At 34.4% G+C, this 20,786-nt stretch overlaps 1 protein-coding gene across 5 annotated transcripts in view; it reads right to left on the bottom strand.

Annotated features, from left to right (window-relative positions):
- Positions 1 to 20,786, bottom strand: part of LOC145610213 (187-kDa microtubule-associated protein AIR9-like) — a 45,920-nt gene that overhangs the window by 13,501 nt on the left and 11,633 nt on the right. For 4 of the 5 annotated variants that reach the window (XM_081665498.1, XM_081665499.1, XM_081665497.1 and 1 more), the window contains 21 exons: positions 18,732 to 18,958; positions 18,506 to 18,620; positions 17,050 to 17,170; positions 16,559 to 16,734; positions 12,165 to 12,300; positions 11,266 to 11,366; positions 11,144 to 11,191; positions 9,837 to 10,021; positions 9,629 to 9,746; positions 9,036 to 9,163; positions 8,768 to 8,936; positions 8,292 to 8,410; positions 7,723 to 7,891; positions 7,197 to 7,281; positions 7,043 to 7,116; positions 6,858 to 6,980; positions 3,648 to 3,843; positions 3,434 to 3,555; positions 2,871 to 3,078; positions 2,445 to 2,518; positions 606 to 744 (listed from right to left, as the gene is read on the bottom strand). In XM_081665498.1, the coding sequence (XP_081521624.1) occupies positions 606 to 744; positions 2,445 to 2,518; positions 2,871 to 3,078; positions 3,434 to 3,555; positions 3,648 to 3,843; positions 6,858 to 6,980; positions 7,043 to 7,116; positions 7,197 to 7,281; positions 7,723 to 7,891; positions 8,292 to 8,410; positions 8,768 to 8,936; positions 9,036 to 9,163; positions 9,629 to 9,746; positions 9,837 to 10,021; positions 11,144 to 11,191; positions 11,266 to 11,366; positions 12,165 to 12,300; positions 16,559 to 16,734; positions 17,050 to 17,170; positions 18,506 to 18,620; positions 18,732 to 18,958 (2,833 nt within the window). The remainder of the gene's footprint in view (positions 1 to 605; positions 745 to 2,444; positions 2,519 to 2,870; positions 3,079 to 3,433; positions 3,556 to 3,647; positions 3,844 to 6,857; positions 6,981 to 7,042; positions 7,117 to 7,196; positions 7,282 to 7,722; positions 7,892 to 8,291; positions 8,411 to 8,767; positions 8,937 to 9,035; positions 9,164 to 9,628; positions 9,747 to 9,836; positions 10,022 to 11,143; positions 11,192 to 11,265; positions 11,367 to 12,164; positions 12,301 to 16,558; positions 16,735 to 17,049; positions 17,171 to 18,505; positions 18,621 to 18,731; positions 18,959 to 20,786) is intronic. The other variant, XM_081665500.1, reaches the window with a different exon arrangement.

The following is a 20,786-nucleotide window of genomic DNA, read 5'->3' as shown; positions in this document are numbered from 1 at the left end:
TCTTGAATTTGGAGAACCTATCAAATAGTGTTAATTTCCAAATTAAACGTAATTTACATTAGTTAACTTCATATTGAACCAAAATCTGTTCAATTTATGAGCCAAACCATCCTCAATTTATAATTATTACCTAAAATTCCCATATTTACTTTTATTTTTACCACCTTTACTTTGTTTAGCTTTAATTGTCACCAACTTCATAAAAAATAAAAAATAAAAAAAAAAATCTCCTTGTGTTTTCTCTAGTCTAGCTTGCTCTACTTTCGCTTCGCACTCTACTTAGTTTACTTTCTTAACAGATTTTTCTTAATTCACTTTTCACTGATGATTGCGAATGACGGTTCATGTTAGCTGACGCCACATCCTTTTGGGATAGTTGTTTCAGTTGTCAACTTTGTACAAAAAAATTAGTTTCTAGGAATGACCAACATCAAAGCTAATAAAGTGAACTATTTATATTGATCCAGCATTGAATTAAGAAGAATTTACCAAACAGATGAATTTTGGGGAAATGCTAAAGAAATTAAATTCTCAAATACTCATCATTCATTAAGTCAAAAACACGCAGAGAATATGATGCATTTGCGTAATAATCAACACCTTACCACTGATATTTGACATCTTTCTTATACTTGCTCCAAACAATTTGTTGGCTCTCACTATTTGGAATAACTTCAACGGCAGTGAGCAATTCTCCTTCCATTGCTTTTCCAGTGAGAGCAACCATCTCAATTTTCAACAGTTCTAAAGGAAGAGAAGAACATTTCATCATCCAAGAGAAAAAGACAAGGTAAAGAGTACAAATTTGTATTAGAAATCCATAACAATTACAAGTTATGTCAAAGTCGTGTAATTAGGTAAGACAATTTGAGAGTCAATCTCTATTATGTCTGAGAACAAGCCTACCTCATACAAAATTCGCCTAGAAGAAAAGCCACAGAACAGCAAGCAATCTATTACTTGTAAGTTATAATAGAAACAGATAAAATAAACTGAACTGCAAAGGAAAAGTATAGCATAAAGACAAAGGATAAGAAAGGCCAAACAAGCAGGAACTGAAATGGATAGTTTAAATGGAGGGTTGGCCATTAAGGGAACCCAAGCACTGAGCACAGGAAAAAGATAGAGACATGTTCAGAGATAGAAAAAACAAAGGTTCCATGCGTACAATAAAAGGACAAAGTGTGACGGTACATGATAAATGAGGGTACATGAGTCAGAAAATGCAAATCATTTCAGAAAAATTTCACGCGAATCAGAACTGAATTTAGTAGCTATAGAAAACTTCAAGGCATTCTCACCCAAAGCACTATTCATAAGAAATTGAGGCACTAGCCACTTTTAAAGGGATTAGGGATAGGGGTTTAAATTCTAAACCTAGGGCTATCAGCCTACCATATAAAAGGAGCCTTGAGCAGAAATCATCATTAAATCAGGGAGTCGGAGATTAATGAAGGCATCAGGGAATATTATTCATACAGTAAATGAAGGGCTAGTAAAAAAAACATTATGACATCAGGATACAAGATATTATGTCCACAAAATCAAGAAAAGACAAGTGCTTGGATTTTTGACAGGAGGAAATTTTTTGGTCAATATCTGCCCGTTAATTTGTTACCTTTGTTCATCATTCCCAAGCCACATCAACATTTTCTATATTTTCAACCTCCAAGGTTGACCAGCTCAGCTCAAACAAATATAAGCACAACACACATACACACACAAAGACATTAGAGTGGTGAACTCAATCAATCAATCAAAGCCTTAATCCCATAAGTGCGGTTGGCTATATGAACTAAAAGTGAATATTTCGTATATTCATCCACAAAAAACTTCCTCCTCCATCTCTTATAATCGAATACCTCATTCTCATGCAAATCCCATAAGAGTTAGTCAACTGATCAACTAAAGTTTTTTGGATCAGCAAAAATTTTATTAGAAAGGTGAAGACACTAAACAAAATACATAATATGAGAGCAAGTAAGCGGGTAAGAATATAGCAACGGAAATGCTGGAAATATTTTTACTTCAGCTTTTTGTCCTTGGGATAAGGGCTGTTTTCCTCTTGTTTTAAAATAATAATCCAGGACAACTGGCAAAAAGCTTATTTCAAATGAGCCTAAGAATTACTGCTACGTGCTACAAACAATATCAAATTTGATATCAAATCAAGAAATAATATTTGAGTTCGTGTTACATTTGGATGTTACATACTTGTTTTAGTAAAGAGCAGAACTCCCAAGACTGGGACCCTGATAGCTTGACTTAAACTAGATAACTAATTCATTACACAAGCAAAGCAGCGTGTGTACACACACACACACACACACATCACCCACCTAATATGCATGTGCAGACACACAAGCGAGGTCCTAATAGTCTGAGACAGATCATAAACTTAATTCATAGCACATGCAAAGGACATTCCTCAGAAGCAGTCTTACCAGGAAATATAAGGTCTGTCGGATCTGAAAGCCTGAGTTCCCCAACGACTGAATCCAAACGAACTGGTGTATATCTGTTGCATAAAGATTCAATGTAGAAAAATTTCAAAGCATAGATTAGCTAAAATCTAAGTTACCCTGTTACTTAAAAAAGTCAACATTAAGAATCAATAAATGTAACTTCCTATATAAATATAAATAAATAAAGTAAAAAAAACAAAAAATAGAAATTTAAATTCCATGAAATTATTGCAGTAATGGTTACTTTTTTTATATTAATTATGCAAAAAGGTGATTCATTAACATGCAATCACGGATAGCTTCAAGAGATAAAATCAGTCTAAAATAAGGGTTAAATATGCAGCCCCTACCATCAATATGGCTTGGCTCTTACATACACTATGCAGATACATAATAATAACTTACCCAAACAACAAACGACAATTGTAATCCGATTCAGTGACTTCATATGTCAGAGAATCAGCCCCATTAATTAAAGTAATTGTGCCCTCAGCTGTTTCTCTATACCAGCTGAACAAGCTTGATCCTTCATGTCCCCCAAAATATTCACCTTCGCCAGAATAAGTGCTTAAATTCAAAGATTTCACACCAATATTTCTGACAATGGGGTGAGCTGTAAAAGTCAAACAGTTCAACTTTAATATAAGTGACTACTGGGAACTTGCATACAGCCTAGTTCCCAAGCAAATAACCAGATACAAAATGTTAGCATGTAACAGAACCATGTGCTTGGGCAATTAATCAAAGATGAATAGATGATCTACAGCCAACATCTTATAAAAGAAGCACTAGATAGCTCTCATCACTACATACTCCATCCAACCCCACCAGCCCCTATGAAAATTACTACAAGAAAAGAACAATAGATCCTGTCCATACAATCATAAGCTAACAGTCACGTGTTTATATCCATTAGAATTGCATACAAAGGAAACTGCATGCATAATAAAAAGTGAACTGGTTTATACCTGGGGCAACTGGATCATCACAAATTGAAACCAATGGCTTGCCCGGTTTCCCGTCATCACGAATTGGAACCCAATATAGCACCAAATATGCCCCCACATCATCAAGATATGGTGTGTATGTTCTGTAATATCAATTAATCATCAGCATTATCTAACTACAGCATGGAAATGGATATGTTAAACTATGTACAGACCCAAGCAATATATTACTTACAAGTTTCTACCACAAATAACAATATCATCATATGCATCAGATATGCTACTCAAATCAGATCCATGAAGCTTATTCTTTGTTCTGTACCAAATATATTCCCCAACACCTTCATGTCCGCCAAAGTATATCTTATGTGGAAGCACCACCTCAGCCTCACAGCAACAAGGAATAGTAAGCTCCAAACCAACAGGATCAGCTGGCAAATATAAAATAGAAACAAAAACAAAAAAATAAACATAAGTAATGTTCAACAAAGTGAATAAAAAAAATACAAAGAAAAAACACATATCGATAGTCCAAACTCATATAGTCATATTCCATCCAACCATCAGAAGACAACAGGTTGCCATGAAGACAAATTTCTACAGAAGACAGCTGCCCAAATCCAAATGTCATGAAATTCACGTAGATAAGAAACTACGTGGGGTCAGGCCTTGAGAAATCATACTAATAATCAACGACTATTTCACGAAATGCCACTGAGCCCTTTAAAAATTCACCAAATGCCATCAGACTTTTCAGAATTCACCAAATGCCACCGAGTTTTTAAAAACTAATATGCCACGTGGTGGTTTATGATTGGTTGCTTATTAAATTAGTAAATTAATTACTCATTCAAAAACTTTAAAAAAAAAAACAAAAAAAAAAACCACCCACCATGACCCAGCCCCAACCACCGTCTATCACTGCAACCACCATATCCCCGCCTCCAGCCAGTCCCCACCGCAGCGACGACCAAGCCCTGAACAACCGCGCCGACAACGCAACCCAGCCACCCTTCCCGCGATTTGCAAACTCTCTTTCTCCCTCGAAAATCCCTCCCCTCCCCATCGCCGACGACCAAACCCCCCCTCCCCACGCCGGAGAACTCAAATCGGTTCATCCCGTCTGAGCTCCACCCTTCCAACCACCACGTTGAAGAACTCAAATCGGTTCATCCCCTCCGAGCTCCACCCTTCCCACCACCACGTCGAAACCCTAATTTAAAATCCCCAAAAATCGAAATCTAAGGTTTCGACACCTTAAACCCCAATATCGATTTCCCAAAATTCAAAGCCCCTTCCACTCCCCACTGTTGGCGTCCAATGATCCCTCCCTGCTCCGGAAAACCCAAACCACCCATCCCCCTCCCAACTCCACCCCGAACCATCTCGCTTAAACCCCAAAATCGAAAACCAAAAAATTGAAATTAGGGTTTCGATTTTAGAAATTTCAATTTAGGGGTTTTAGGGTGTCAAGGATGGTGGTTTAGGGAGGGGGGTGGATGGAGATGGTAGGGGGAAGGGCGGCTGTCGACACTAAAGAGGTTGTTGGTCGCCGGTGGGGGGTGGGGGCAAGGGTTTGGCTGGCGTAGGGGCGGTGTTGTGGTGGAAAGAGTGGCTGGGGTTTAGTTTTTTTTTGTTTTTGATTTTAATTTTTTTTATAAATAAAACAATAATAAAATGAACCAATTAGAATGTGCCACGTGGCATAAGTAGCCTTAATGACTAACGCAGTTAACTGATGTTAGTCATTAATGCCACTCGATGAATTTTTTAAAAACTCGGTGGCATTTGGTGAATTTTTAAAAGTCCGATCGCATTTGGTGAATATTAAAGTGCTTAGTGGCATTTGGTGAAATAGCCGAATAATCAAATAGGTCAAAAATTTAGTTTGTTTTCCTAACAAAAATATTAGTCAGAAACAGGTGATGTATAAGTGTATAACCCTAAAAAAAAAAATGAATTCAGGAAATCAAAGCATCAGAATCAAGGGGGAGTTGAATTTGTTTTGCCCCCTACGAACAACCAAGCACGGGGTTTGTGTAATATTTTATATTCCTCAAGATCAATCAAACATCCTTTCACCTTCACGTGTACGTAATTTACGCATTGTTACCGAATTTTGTAATTAGGCAGAGCTCCTACCTAACACTGAGTTAAGGGTTCAGTCTCATCACCGTTAACACTATAGTTGAAGTAATGTGGCGAATTCTTTAAGGGTAATACTCTTAAGTTTTATTCTACTACGTATATGTTTCTTTGTGGGTGTTAATCCCCTCATCCACTGCTTGCTAGAGATTGTGCTAATTGTAGCCGGTAAATTTTCCAAATACACATAATCAATGTAAAAATCAGCCTCTTCTCTATTATCTCTCTCTTTTCTCTTTGGGATTCTTCAAAATAAGTGTTTCATAGGCCGGAAATAGCCAAATTTCTCAACCCTTTTCCATTATTTACTTTAATGCTTTTGTTATTAAATACAATAAATCTACATTCTTTGAGAATAGTAAGTACCCTTATAGTGGGCTTCAATGTCGTAAGTGCCCCTATGGTGGTTTTGTTCAAGTTTTGTTATGAGTTTAGCATGTTGGCAAAACTGCGGCTTCTTCCCTCCAACAAAAATGAGGCAAATGAAGTGGGTCAACCTCATGGGTAAAGATTTGCACAAGATCAAAAAAGAGGTTAATCGTTCGATTACAATCAGAAAAATTAGACGAAAATTTTCTTCACGACTACAACAGATCAATAGATCCCTCGTCGAAAAAGGTTGTAAATCACAACGATATGGAAGAGGGTATGAAGAATGTATTATTTGCAACAACGGTCGTAGCTTTTTTGAAAGGATGTTTTGATTTGATTCAATTATCATGTATGACTTTTTATTTATGAATCAATTTATATAAATAAAATAAAATGAGGCATTTAAATATCACTCCTTTCGTTTCTTTTTAGCTGACACGTTTCTTTAGTCACGTTTGTCAATGCACAAATTCAACCATTAATGCCTTTAATTACCAATATGCAAAAATGATAAAAAATTGATATTTTGAAAATATAAATCGTGACGAATCTAACAAGATCCCACCTAACTACAGTTTCCATTACGTATATATCACAAAATACAATCGAAGGTAAGTGTGTGAAATAGTGCTAAAGTCAAAAATTGTTAACTAAAAAACGGAGGTAGTAACTTTAATAAATTACAGAAAAAGTGGGGTAACTTTCAGCCAAGTAGTCAATTTAAAGAGCAAATCTGTAAGCATACTGATAGAATTTTATAAAATCTTATCAGTCTAATAAGAATAAAGCAGCTTAGTGCAAAAATTGTTAGCGCAGACCAGCAAGAATAGTAAACAAACATCAAAAACATGCACAATGGTGAAACAGTTATTAAAAAAAAACAGGAAAAAACAATAATCAAGCAAATTTGTGTGTTCGAACCACCTACCAGGAATGATAACATCAGATATAATACTCTGGGGAATTCCTCTTATTCCATCATCCCGAACAGGCGTAAAAATAATTTCAATGCGGCTCCAAACATCATCAAGGGCTAGATCCAGATAATCTGCTAATATGACATATTTAGATAACCATTCATTTCATTATATAGCATGAAAATTCTCTCCTCACCATTAGCACATAGTTTCTCCTTGTGACCATTGTTTAGAATTCTTAACCATTCAGTACAACAGTTGCCTTTTACCCTGGAACAGATCAGAAAAGTGATTAGAAGTACAATTGAAGAAAATGGGAAGTTTAAATTTTGAATTGCATTCTCACTTACCCTCCATGATATGAAGCAATGAATGCCAATCGTTCCCCTTCCATCATAGATCCTGAGAACTTCAGTTCCTCACAGGATGGAAGACCTAGATAAAGTCATATAATCAGAGAAAGAGTAATTTTCAAAATAATCAACCAAATTTGATATGCTGTAAAATCTCTTTTTTTTTTTTTCTCTTTAAAAAGGCCACCTGATTTACACAAAATTTTCAAAGAACTTTCTGAACACCCCAACAGACATTTGAGGACAAAAAAAAAATTACAAGTCAATTGGCTCAATTGCGCTTGTTTGTTTTCTAAATTGATGAGTTGAATTGTAGAAAATTTCACAATACCATAAAGTTTGTTTAATAGTGGCGCTAAAATGAATGTTACTCAATATTTTCAGCACAAGGTAGTACAAATGTCAATTACTATGTTGCATAGAGCAGATGAATCTGGTATAGTTAAGAACTAAATAGTTCCATTTTTTTTTCTATAAGAGAAACGTGAAACCATAAACATTATCCAGACTACTAGAAATTTACCAGGTACTATGGGACCAAATTGCTCAGAGATTACTTCTGGACCACGTGCCCAGTCACTTCTAACAGGTTCACAGGATACTGATATTAAACATCCAACATCTTCAACCGTAAGTGTGTATGATGCTGTCATAGCATCATTGATTTCAATTTGTTGCCCACTTGAATCAGTCTGGTAATTACAAGTGAAATATGCTAAGAACACAGTAATTGCATCTAATAAAATTCGAAAATAATACTAGATCATTCTCAATTCATTCTATTTTTATTGCAACATATTCTTTGGAAAGTTGCAAAATGTATGCTACGTTGCTTTTTTTTTGGTAACTGTTCACTATGTTCCTCTCTTAATCATGTGGGTCTCTCTTTTTATCTCTCTCCTCGCCTTGAAAATTATGCATCCCCCACCACCACATTGCAATTAAAACAAAACGAAGTAAGAATAAATTCAAGCTCACAACCACAACATGACAAATAGTAAAAATAATCTGAAGAGAGAGCAATTCAAAATGCCCATAAAAAATAAAGTCTAGGACTTGAGTGAGAGTGAAAACATAAACTGGATGCAGTACCCGAAACCAGCGAAAAACTGATTCTCCCTCTTCACCTCCCCAATATAATTTCTCAGCAACCAATGTAGATCCTTCAACAGATTTGCCAGCTATTTGCAAAGAAATCAACCTTGGGCTTCCTGTCAAACAAAATTTCAAGTATCCAACACTGTTAATTACAAAGTTATTAAAGTCTTCAGTTAACATAGGAATAAAATATCAGAATCAACCCCAGCTATATTTTTGAGAATGTATTATTTACTGCACATGAGTCCCAATAGCCTTTAACGTGGGCAACCAGATACAAGTTTCCTTTTCTTTGATTAAGGAAGTAGGCACTAATGATTGCAATTGGCATACACCTATATCTGATCCCAAATTGATTACGAGATGAACTTAAAATGATCTAAAATGATATGGATGAAAACAAAAAAGACCCTTCCAAAAAAATATTGTAGAAATAAATACAATGAAGAAGGTAAATTAGATGTATTTACCAGCACGAACACGCTCATGTCCTATGCAAATGTTTTCTTTGCCAATCATACCATCATCTCGAACAGGTATACATTTGAAGGCTATAAATTTGCCAATGGCTTCCTTGGGTATTCGAAACTGAAGATGCCCCAAAACCTCATTGATTAAAGTCCCTGTTTCAGTTTCATCCTATGGATAGAGAACATGTTAGCTATGACATGTTAACTTTTAGGGGAGGTCAGATGAAAGAAGAGAACCTGTAGTAACACCCTAAGTGGTAACTAATACCTCATGAAGGTACCAGTTGTATATACTTCTGCCTTCGTGACCACCTATATAGCCATAGGATGCTGTCAACATTTCACCTTCTGCATAATCACCAGTGACTGACAAGAAATTCAAACTTGGAGGAAGAGCTGCAAGATGTTGTAAAGGTATTAGTTATAGAGAAGAGTTTGATCCTGGCTCAGAACGAATGCTAGCTATATGCTTAATTGTAATTGGCTAAAAAAATATATATATAAACATAAACATGAATATATATATATATAGATATATATTAGAAAACGGGAATACATTCCTCTAGCATATTTTATGAATGATGACCAAAGTTTCACTGCAGTATTGAAATACAAATGCGAGAAGAGTTGTAACAGTAGAGTCAAATTTAATAACTTGGACACAACATTTGGTTCCGGCCTTCCGCAATGTAGCTTATAATTTTGTGACAATCATTCTCTTATAAACTACGGCTTGGAACCCCACCCCCTCTCATACAAAAATTAATAAATAAATAAACAAATAAACAAGAGAGAGAGAGAGAGCGAAACAGAGAGAGAAACAGATGCGAATTTTATAAAAGCTTATAAAGTTACACGTACTCTCAACAGTCATCTCAGATATAACATATGCTGGTTCACCAGCTTCACCATCAGGTGTCATTGGAGTAAATTTTGCAACAATATAGTAGCCAACAGCTCCTAATGGTATGCGAAAGACCTGCATAAGTGTAACAGTGGCAATAGACATAAGCACAAAATGGAAAAAGATTCTTATATATGTAACCCATAACATGATTAAGAATCCCACCTTTGCAATCTTGGACATGCTTAAAGCTTCTAGGCCATCCTCCCCAGATAAAGTAAAAGAGCTTGTTTTAAACCATTGTACTCTGCTGGCCCCTTCTGTTCCTCCAGTAACTGTACCACTTACGGTAATCTTACTTCCCTCTCTAAGTTCACCAATAATTCTTGTATTCGTTACCTTTGGAGGTGCTGCAGTTTGTAATACACCATGAGGATGTATGCTTTCCACATAAATTTACAATCTACAAAATTCTAGTTCGTCCATCTAATAAACAATAAATATAAAAATTCGAGCAGCTCTCAGGCATCATTCTCAATAATTTTTTATTATGGCTATCATAGAATGTCTATATCAGTAGCACTAAGTGGCTGTCGTGTGACTCGTGTCATCAGTAATCAAAGAAGAAAGTCAAACTAAAAGTAAAAATAAATATAACATGAACCCTTTTAAACTCTTAACTCTCAAAACTACCCAAGCATATTGGGAAAACTAATACAAGAATTAACATATTCCTCCAAGCTAGATAATAATTCAAGGTTCAATTGCTATAATTAATAGTGCAGTTAAATACAGAGCCTCACTAAGCAAGCATATTCTGCTGCTACTTAGCTGAGAAATTTCACCAACTAAGAAAAAGGCTGTGGAAAGCATGTACACTGGAATTCGAGGAGAACTAATCCATAAAGCATTGTCTAATACTTTTAGAAGTAACAAATATCATTTTGTCCACCTCTTTTTGAATCCCTAGTTGAAATATAGTAACTACCAATTGGCACATGATAAACCATCTGCTAATGATGATATATATATGTATTATTAAAACTCTAAATTCCCAATAAACATTACTAAACATATTCATTTCACACATTTTCCAAAAATAAGAAAATGCTCCAATAAAATCTTACAATCAAAAAAATTACAACATATCAAGGGAACTTAGTATACCAGACACAATTTCAGAGATGATCAACATGCTGTTAATTAACTCTCTAAAGCATGCCCCATGGAATAAATCCAACGTACGAACAACAGTCAACATAAATTAGATAACAATGCATTGCTGGCCCACACAATATGTTGGAAAAGTAATACATCAATATAGCACAAAGAAATGCCTTCATGAGCCTCCTTCTTCAAACCCCAGGCTATATATAGAAGATTCAATATAAATGGCAATGATATGACAAAAACTCAAAACATGAAAAAGAAGATCAAACATAGCACAAAGAAATATCCACATGAGCCGATATCCTCACAAACCTCCAGATATAACCAGAAGAATCAGAATAAGGGAGTATCTTAGCCATTACCTTGCTTAACTATATCAGAAAACGCAGAAGCAGATTCACCTTCTTTACCTACAAATTGACACAGAGATTAGAAACATAGAAATATATGTCAAACTATGCAAGACAATAGAGAGATAGCAGACCCTCAAAATTCACAGGTACATATGTGAAAACTACACGGCAGCCAACATCGTCCCGTGTCAAGGTATATTCAGGAGCCCCACTTAATATTAATTCAGATACCCTGAAGACAAATAATTAGGAAATAAGATAAGCTTTTACACCGATTTCTGTGGCCAAAGAAACAAAAGTTAAGCAATATAGAATGACATTGACTGACGCAATAATAATTCCTGCATCACCTTAACTGTAACAGCTGAAACTTTTTACCAGTGAACTAGACAAAATTTGACCAGAAATTTATCCAATATTTTTTCAATTTTTAGTTTTATGATAGAGTACTTGAAATTTAAAAACATAATATAACTAAATGTTCAAACATTATATGACTAATAAGTTGTTAGAGATGAAATGAGGTGACATATGAATCATTTTGTTTGTTCATTTGGATTTGGTTAATATCTGGTGTTTGATTTGATTACAGTAGCGTTGATTCTCTGATCAGATAGGTTTAGGGTCAATATCATATCAGGTAAAATTGCAGATTAACTATAGGTTTGGGTAGGTCAATCCTAGGTCTGGTTTAGTTCTGTCTGGACAAAGTTCTATAAATGAAGACAGCAAACATCAAATAGGGTGCCATGTTGATCCTGCAGCTCTTCTTAACCCTTTGCTCTAACAACTGCCACCTAATCACAGTCATTCATACACACTAGGCAACATACAGCATCTAAGCAAATGAGGTATAAACATACTAATGTCTCGTGAAAAATTTATATACTGGACCAACCTGTACATAGAACAATTCATCATTCCTCAAGAAAACATATGAGGCCAATAAAACAACATTCTGGTAATAAGAAAGAATAAACAAACTTTTAAAATAATGAACACTCAATAACCACACCAGATATGAGCTAACCTTGTTTCCTTATTGGCACGCAGCCACTCATACTTGCTAGGACCTTCTCTTCCTCCAAAGTAATCTCCAACACCCTTGATAGTGTTGCCTTCAACGTAATCTCCAATTATCCGTAAATTAGAGACTGATGGAGGAGCTGACCATTGATAATGATCATAGTCAGACAATAATAACTACGAAGTATTATATTTCTCTGAATTGTATACTCATACACCAAGAAAGACACAGGGTTATTATGATCCCAAACGAATACTAAAACATAACCAGACAGTAAAATGCATCAATCAAATGCATTCAAAATATCCAGCTAATGAAAAATCAACCCTAGTTGAATGAAGTATGTTAACAGTAGTCAAACAGAAGGGGTAAACATGCATATCCAGATCTCGCAAGGGTGAATGTCTCCAAAATTGCACCTCGTTTCAATACAGCATGCTTAAATATTAAAAAGCAAATATGCTTGTGTTGTTGGAAATAATAAAAAGAAATGAGAGAACAGAAAAAATAATAAAAGTTGTATTCAATCCATTGAAAAAAGTAGTACATAGCAATATATATATATATATATATATATATATATATATCCCTCCTTTATGTGAGAATCATCTTATGTAAGAATACTTTGAATGTTCTAAATTTTAAATCTAATGTTCTAAATATGTACTCATGTGTTCTATATTAAGTAAGATGCTCTAAATTAGTGCTCAAATGTTCTAAAAAATAAATTAGTTAGGTTAGATGTTATAAAATTTAAATAACTTGTTCCAAAATTTTAACTTATATGTTCCACATTTTAAAATGTGTGTTCTAAATCTTTTACTTATATGTTCCAGAATTTTTAATCATATGTTCTAAATTTTTACTCACATTTTCTATAATTTATATCAGGTGTTCTAAATTTTACTCACATATTTTAAATCTTAAATCAAATTCTCTAAATTTTACTCATACGTATGTTCTAAATTTCATAAAGAAGATTTCTCATATGTTCTAATTCTTAAACCAGATATTTTAAATTATTACTCACACAAATGTTCTAAAATTTTACTCATATATATATATAGCAAAAAAATTAAGCTATAAGTAAGGAACAATGATCCCATGATGTTAACATTAACCCACTAATATTATAACTCCACAAACATTAAGTGTTAACTAACCACTAACAATTTGAAGCAAATATTCCAACACAACCCTTGCTTCAAATTGGATTACAATGACTATTCGATCTTCACGTTTAACCTTGACGAAATTTACTTTTGCTTTTATAGCATTTTGTAATGCACATCTCATCACCCACACATAAATTGTTGATGCACATTTTCACCAACATGATATTCTTAGAGCACTTCTCTCTGCACAACCGAACCTCGACATTTTTATTGATGCACTTCTCATTACTCTATCTTGTCAATGAACAATTTCATCAACTTACATCAATGGAGTACATCTCTCCATTAACTCTCTTTGACATTGTCCTCCAATTGACCATGTCATCTTGCATCATACCAAAAATCTTTGGTATAATCTTGGAAATCGTCTCTGTGTTGATTACGACTTCCACACACGTATAGATTGCGATGTTTACCTCAAACAATTTTTGCCCTCTTTTTCACAACACTAAAATCCCTTTTCATGGGCTAAAAGGGAACCCATTAACACACCAAACGAACCATTACTTCCATGGTTAAACACATCCAAAAAAAAAGAACAACACACTCACAAAATTTTCTCTTTAAAAACATAGATATTTCTCATAAACAATGAAATCAAGTTGCATTGCCTGTTTTCGAGATTTAATAAAAGTTGTATTCAATCCATTGAAAAAAAATAAAACATAGCAATATATATATAATGCAAAATAATTAAGCTATAAGTAAGGAACAATGATCTCATGATGTTAACATTAACCCACTAACTGAACCCACTAATATTATGACTCCACAAACCTCAAGTGTTAACTAACCACTAACAATTTGAAACAAACATTCTAACAATGAAATCAAGTTGCATTGCTTGTTTCTCTCTCTTTCTCTTTCTTTTTTTTTTTTTTTTTTTGGCTTCATCTCTTTCCCTTCTCTTTTCCCCGGATCTAACCTGAAGCTTTTATACCATGTTGGAAATAATAAAAAGAGACGAGAGAAAAAAAAAATAAAAAAAGTTGTATTTAATCCATTGAAAAAAGTAGTGCATAGCAATATATATATATATATATATATATATATATATATATATATATATATATATATATATATATATATATATATATATATATATATATGTATATGTATATGTATGTATATGTATATGTATGTATGTATAATGCAAAATAATTATGCTATAAGTAAGGAACAATGTATAATGCAAAATAATTATGCTATAAGTAAGGAACAATGATCCCATGATGTTAACTTTAACCCACTAATATTATGACTCCACAAACATTAAGTGTTAACTTTAACAAGTTGAAGCAAATATTCCAACATGTGTTGACAGTAAATCCAAAAAAAAAAAAAGGTAATAGATACTGGCTATGTAGTCTATTACTTAAGATGAGTCTAGACTCTACTCTATAAATAAATAAAAGAAAAAAGAATAAAAGTCTTTCTTGAGATGGGTCCAGACTCCACTCTATACATAATGTTTTACTTTTCCTCCTTTATTTGTTTTCATCTTCTCTCTACGCAATTAAAGCATTATGGTTCCCACTTTCTCTCACCTCAATTAATTAACAATAAACAATAGTGGCTACTTTATTTTCATATTCACTTATTCTCAACATAAAAAGTTCCCAACACCAAAACTCTCCTAAAACCACGTGCCTGAGAGAAATAAGAAGTTTTTTATGGGGCAGAGGGAATAGATAATAAATAACAGTTGAACATAAGATATACTTCCTCCGTTTCTTATTAGTTGACGCGTTTCATTTTGGCACACATATTAAGAAAGTAAGCAAGTGATATGCAAAATACCAAAACACCTTCTCATTCACTCCCTGACATTACTCCCACATCCCCACCTCCTGAGACGTGTAAAATACCCAAAAAAGGACCCCCCTCTCTCTCCTCTTAAAAATGAAGAACATCCATTAAAGTATTATACTTCACAAGACAAAAATAAAATCAGAAAAAAAAAAAAAAATACTACAATTAAATCAATACGACAATACATTTAATCTATGAACTCTAAAAACATAAACAAATCAAAGACCCATTTATAGAGGAGAGGGAAAAAGAGAGTGCATAAAAGCTCAAAGCTTAACAATGGTGGTATCTTTATTCAAGCAACTTTTTATCTCAAAATTTGCCATTGTTAATGTGAAATTGTAACTTATTGTTACTGATATTTTGCTTCATTAATCTTCACAATGGGCGACTTTAATATGGATGGCGAAAGTAAAATCGAAATTGAAGATGCATATGTAGAAGTGAAAATTGTTTCCATTTATTTGTTGTTTGAGGGCGATGATGTTAGGTAGATGACTAGCTCTATTAATTCATCAATTGATAATGGTGTTTGATAAATTTGGAAAAGAAAAAAAAATGAACTATTAACACAATTTAGAGGAGAGAGAGTGAGCATAGAGGAGAGAGACAGGTATAGAGGAGAGAGGAAAGAGAGTGGGGTCTTTTTTTTGGAGGAGAAAGATGTGGGTAAAATTGTCATTTAACAATACAAAATTTACCTAAAATAGAAACGTGTCAACTAAAAAGAAACTTCCCAAAAAGGAATACGCGTCAACTAATAAGAAACGGAGGAAGTATACCATTCCCGTAGCTACAAGAACAACGAATTTAGCAATATTAAACTAACTGATATGAAGATAACAACACCAGTTACACTACATGATTGTAACAACACAGCATGTAAGTCTTACTTCAATATTCTTCATCCTAAAACACAATGTTGTCTCTGTTAACACTCAACACTTGTTATCTTTAACTCACCTTCTCTGAATTTTGTTTACTTTATATACTGGAAAGTTAAGAAAATGTTCTCTTGGGACGAGAGAATCACCCTACCGAGTGCAAACAAATGTATAGTGCCCATATCAGATAAATCTCTTTAACATATAACAGATTAAGCATTTATATAAATCCATTAAAATGCTACTAAAGTATTTTAGTCTCAGGATGTAGCCAAAAGAACATATTAGAGGAGCAATGCAGTTACAATGAAAAGCCAATGAATCAATCCAATTTTGCTTGTAATTTATAGTATTACGAAAAGAGCAGAAAGATACACACACACACACACACACAAAAAAAAAAAAAAAAAAAAAAAAAAAAAAAAAAAAAACCCGGGAACGGGAACAAAAAAGAGTATATTCATAAGTAACAAAGTTGGGGACAGAAATAGAATCTAAAAAATTAGCGGATTAAAAGCTCACGCACCTGATTTTACATAATCAGTGATGGCATACTGAGGTTCTCCTTTGGTACCTTCAGCTGTTACCGGAGTGTACATAAAAACTAAACTTGAATCAACATCATCTATAGTCAATTGATATTCAGCTTCTTCAGCTCCATGAATTACTGTAGGGCTGCTGTTCCATTTTCTCCTTAACCAACTGTGAGATCGTGAATTTATCATACATGTAAAATCAAATGGCAATTGCTGATCCGTAAGTCAGAAAGTTTATAACAGCACTACTGTGCAACAGTCATGCAATGATGGTTCAATATTTTGCTTCATAGGAAAATCACAAATCTATGGGATCAGCTATACCATCAGCCTTTTTCAACAAAAACAGAAACACCTCCTCTCAATACAAGACAAATTTTGGGTCTTTTAACAACTACTTTCTAGAAAGCCTCTTAATAGATCAAGGCTTGGATTTAACAGTGGAATGGAATATTAGAAAATTAATGCAATTAAATTTCACCTGGAGACACCTTTTCCAGGAGTCCCACCACACCAAGCAACCTCAGCACAGCCCTTAATGATGTTTCCTTCAACAAGGTCACCACGCACATCAAGATTCAAGACCTTTGGACATCCAGTTCCTTCAAGGACAGTAGATATTCAATGAGCAACAGCAATAATATCATATTTTCAGTCACCAAATAGTTTGATGTTCATATTTAAATGATTAGTTCATTGATGCACATATGTTACCACATTTCATACTGTAAATAACTAACACAGTTGCCTTACAAATGTACTCCATTTATTTAAGAAATTGACTTTTGACATCATCCATATACCTCACTTTGACCATCATTTCCATCGGTTATTTATAAATTAAGAATGAAAGTTATGTACTTATGTTGGATCTTAATTTGTCTCAGCGTATAGTTTAGTTGTAACATGCTGAATATTGACATCATCCACATACCTCACTTTGACCACCATTGCCATTGGTTATTTATAAATTAAGAATGCAATGTACTTATGCTGTAAAATGTTGAATTTTGACATTGTCCGTATACCTCACAGGCTCACACTGACCATCATTGCCATTGGTTATTTAGAAATAAAGAATAACAGTTATCTACTTATGTTGGATCTTAATCTGTCTCAGCGTAAAAGTACAAATAATCAACTTTTTGCAATAATTACTAGCAAACATTCACAATATTAAGGGTCAAAATTATACATAGGTCAGTGCTCATAATCGTAATGGAACTCAAATAACAGATGAAGTACATATCTGGCAACAAAATAGACTTTCAAGTTTTAACCTTTGTAAACATCCACCAATGTAATCCTACACTGCAGATAGTAACCAATTAAAATATTATCAAAAAACCCAATGAAAAGAACAACACGTTAAGCCATTTCCAAGCCTAAGCCAATCTATAAACCGAATGAACAATCACGAAAGATCACTATAAAGCAACCACCAAAGCGCTCCCAAAAGCCAACACAATGACATCAAAAATCACAGCCCTCCACGTCTAAGGCCAACTTCACCAGCCCCTTCTGCAACCGAGTGCTACTACTGCTCATATACTATTTTATTTCCTTCATTTAGTTTAAACATATAAAACTATTTCATTAATGGGGAACAAGTGACGATGAATGTAGCACAGAATTCCATCTCCTTCCAATGATAATTTATCTTTGCAGCATTTAATTCACAGAAACCTATCTAATATCATTGAATGATTATAGGCAAGGCTTTACAAATCAGATCAACAGAATATTAGTTTCTCCTGCTAAGCATCGTTTTTAGATGTGGAAACCAGAAATATTCAACATTGGAACCAATAACTTTGCAAATAATTTAATATTTAACAATCCCAAGTTCTAAAATTTATACAGCACAAAATACAACTATAAATAAAAAAAAATAAAAAATAAAAAATAAAAAAAATAAAAATAAAAAATTAACACACCAGGAGAGACTTGTGAAGAAATTGCAAAAATTGGAGGGTATTCTGTCTCCCCAAATACAGGAATGCATTCAACCTTCAAGTACTTCTCAACTTCATCATGCTTTGGACAGTAGACCTGTCAGAGAGACCAAATGATCAAACAGAGGCAACAACACACCATTTACAGATCAAAGAATTCTTTGGGATCCTCAAGTGTTAAACTGTTAAAGAGAGAAAAGCATATTACCTCAGAAATGGCATCAGGAATTGCCTTGAAATTTGAAAGAACCCCTTCTCCAACATACCATTGATATTTTAAAACCAAGTTCGAGTCATTCCCATGGTCTTGAAGGAAAATAAAGTGGCAACGGCAAGCATCTTCCTCAAAAGGCAGATCAATTGATGCTTCCTTGAGGAGAAATCCTGGGGGCAGTTGATCCCTCCATTGTTCAACGAGGAAGTCAAAAGTTGAGTCTGCAAAAGAACATATAATGCAATATTCAGTAAACTGTAGATAAATAGAAAATTCAATATTACACTTACTTCCCTTTTCTGGTGGAATACCAGTGCTTTGTAATTTTTGGAAAAAGGACCGCAGATAATGTAAAAAAAAAGCTCTCAGGCATATAATTTCAATGAAAATCATATGGCTTGCCAGCATAGTCTGCAAATTTGAAGAGTAAGTAACCAACTACTTCATTTTGTCATTAGGTACTATCTTTTTGGCACTTGAGTTTATATGAAATTTATTAAGTTCAACAATGAAGTGAAACGCTATAACAGCTCAAGAGTGGGATCCAAAAACAAATGGATTGCAGACATGTGGAGAGTAGTTCCTTTGACTATTCGGTGGTGTACATGGAAGGAAAAGAATCCACAGATTTCTTAGAGGAAGTCCTTGTCACTCCATATGAATTGTTATTTTTGACGATCTTGTATAGTTGATGACTTGATGTTGTCAAGCACTTCAGCAAAAGCATCACTAACTTGACTTCAAAGAGCGCTCATGAATAATTCTATCAAAAAAGGAACAATTTTGTACTTTTGTCCACAGGTTCTTAAGAAAAAGAAAATTTGTCACTGTCTTGGGGGAAGAATATTCTCAACCCTAGCTCTACTCCTTTTTTGGGGGGTCAACACCCTTTTATGCCCCTAACAAATTCTTTATTACCCATACAAAAAAAAAAGTATCAATCACAAGACAAACTACAGGCAACTCAGTCCTAGTATCAGGAGGGATCATATGAAGGGAGTACCCCTTTCTCTGAACCACGTTTCATCTTCCAAAATTAAAAAAATAAAAACAAGAAAGAAAGAAAGTATCAACTGTCACCGCTCTACTTTACGCAAGGCCCAATTTATAAAGAGTAGAAATATTCAAGGGATATCACAATTAGATACAATCTTCAGAATCCATGGTTGGGTAAGTTCACAGTTTTAGTGGGATTAGTTAAGGGAGCTCCATTACATGTTTAAACCTGTAGCACTTTTTTCATTTACTTGCAAACCAAAATATTTGGAAAGGCAATTTGAAGATTTTACATGACACATGCTTGTTTTAGATAGACAACCAATTTTGAACAACTACAGGAAACTGTTCGCTATGATCCCCAATGTCCATGTTTACACCTTGGTAGTGAACTAGTCAATCAATCAAAGCCTTAATCCCAAAAGTAGGGTCGGCTACATTAACCAAATTTGGTTATTTTGTGTAGTCATCAATATAAATCTTTCTCCACCATCCCTTACGATCCAAAACTTTATCCTCACGTAAATCCATGCACTTCATATCCTTCCTAACTCCTTCCAACCAAGTCAATTTTGGTCTCCCTCTTCCTCATTTAATTTCTCCATGATCCCACTCTTCGCACCGGTGCACCCTCGGGTCTCCGTCTTACATGTCGAAAACAACGCAGACGATTTTCCCTTAATTTATCTGCAATGCCTGCCACGCCTACTTTCTTGCGAATAACCTCATTTCTGATTCTATCTCTTAAAGTGTTTCCACACATCCACCTTAACATGCGCATTTCGGTAACCTCCATCTTTTTAATATGCTCTTTCTTAGAAGCCCAACATTTTGTACCATAGAGCAACACTGTCCCTTCAACTGTAAGGGAATGGTGTGGTCGCATAACACTCCTGTGGCTACTCTCCATTTAAGCCACCATGACTTAATCCTGTGGGCCACGTCTTGACTTGGATGATCGACCCAAGATACTTAAATCATTCACTCATGGTCAAATCCTTTCCATCCAAACTCGCCACTTCATTGCTTGTCCCCCTCTGAGTGCCAAAATGA

Source organism: Chenopodium album, chromosome 24, assembly GCF_948465745.1.
Source record: "Chenopodium album chromosome 24, dcCheAlbu1.1, whole genome shotgun sequence".
NCBI classification, from domain to species: domain Eukaryota; kingdom Viridiplantae; phylum Streptophyta; class Magnoliopsida; order Caryophyllales; family Amaranthaceae; genus Chenopodium; species Chenopodium album.
Note: the sequence above shows the minus strand (reverse complement) of the source record. Positions and strands in the feature narration are given on the sequence as shown.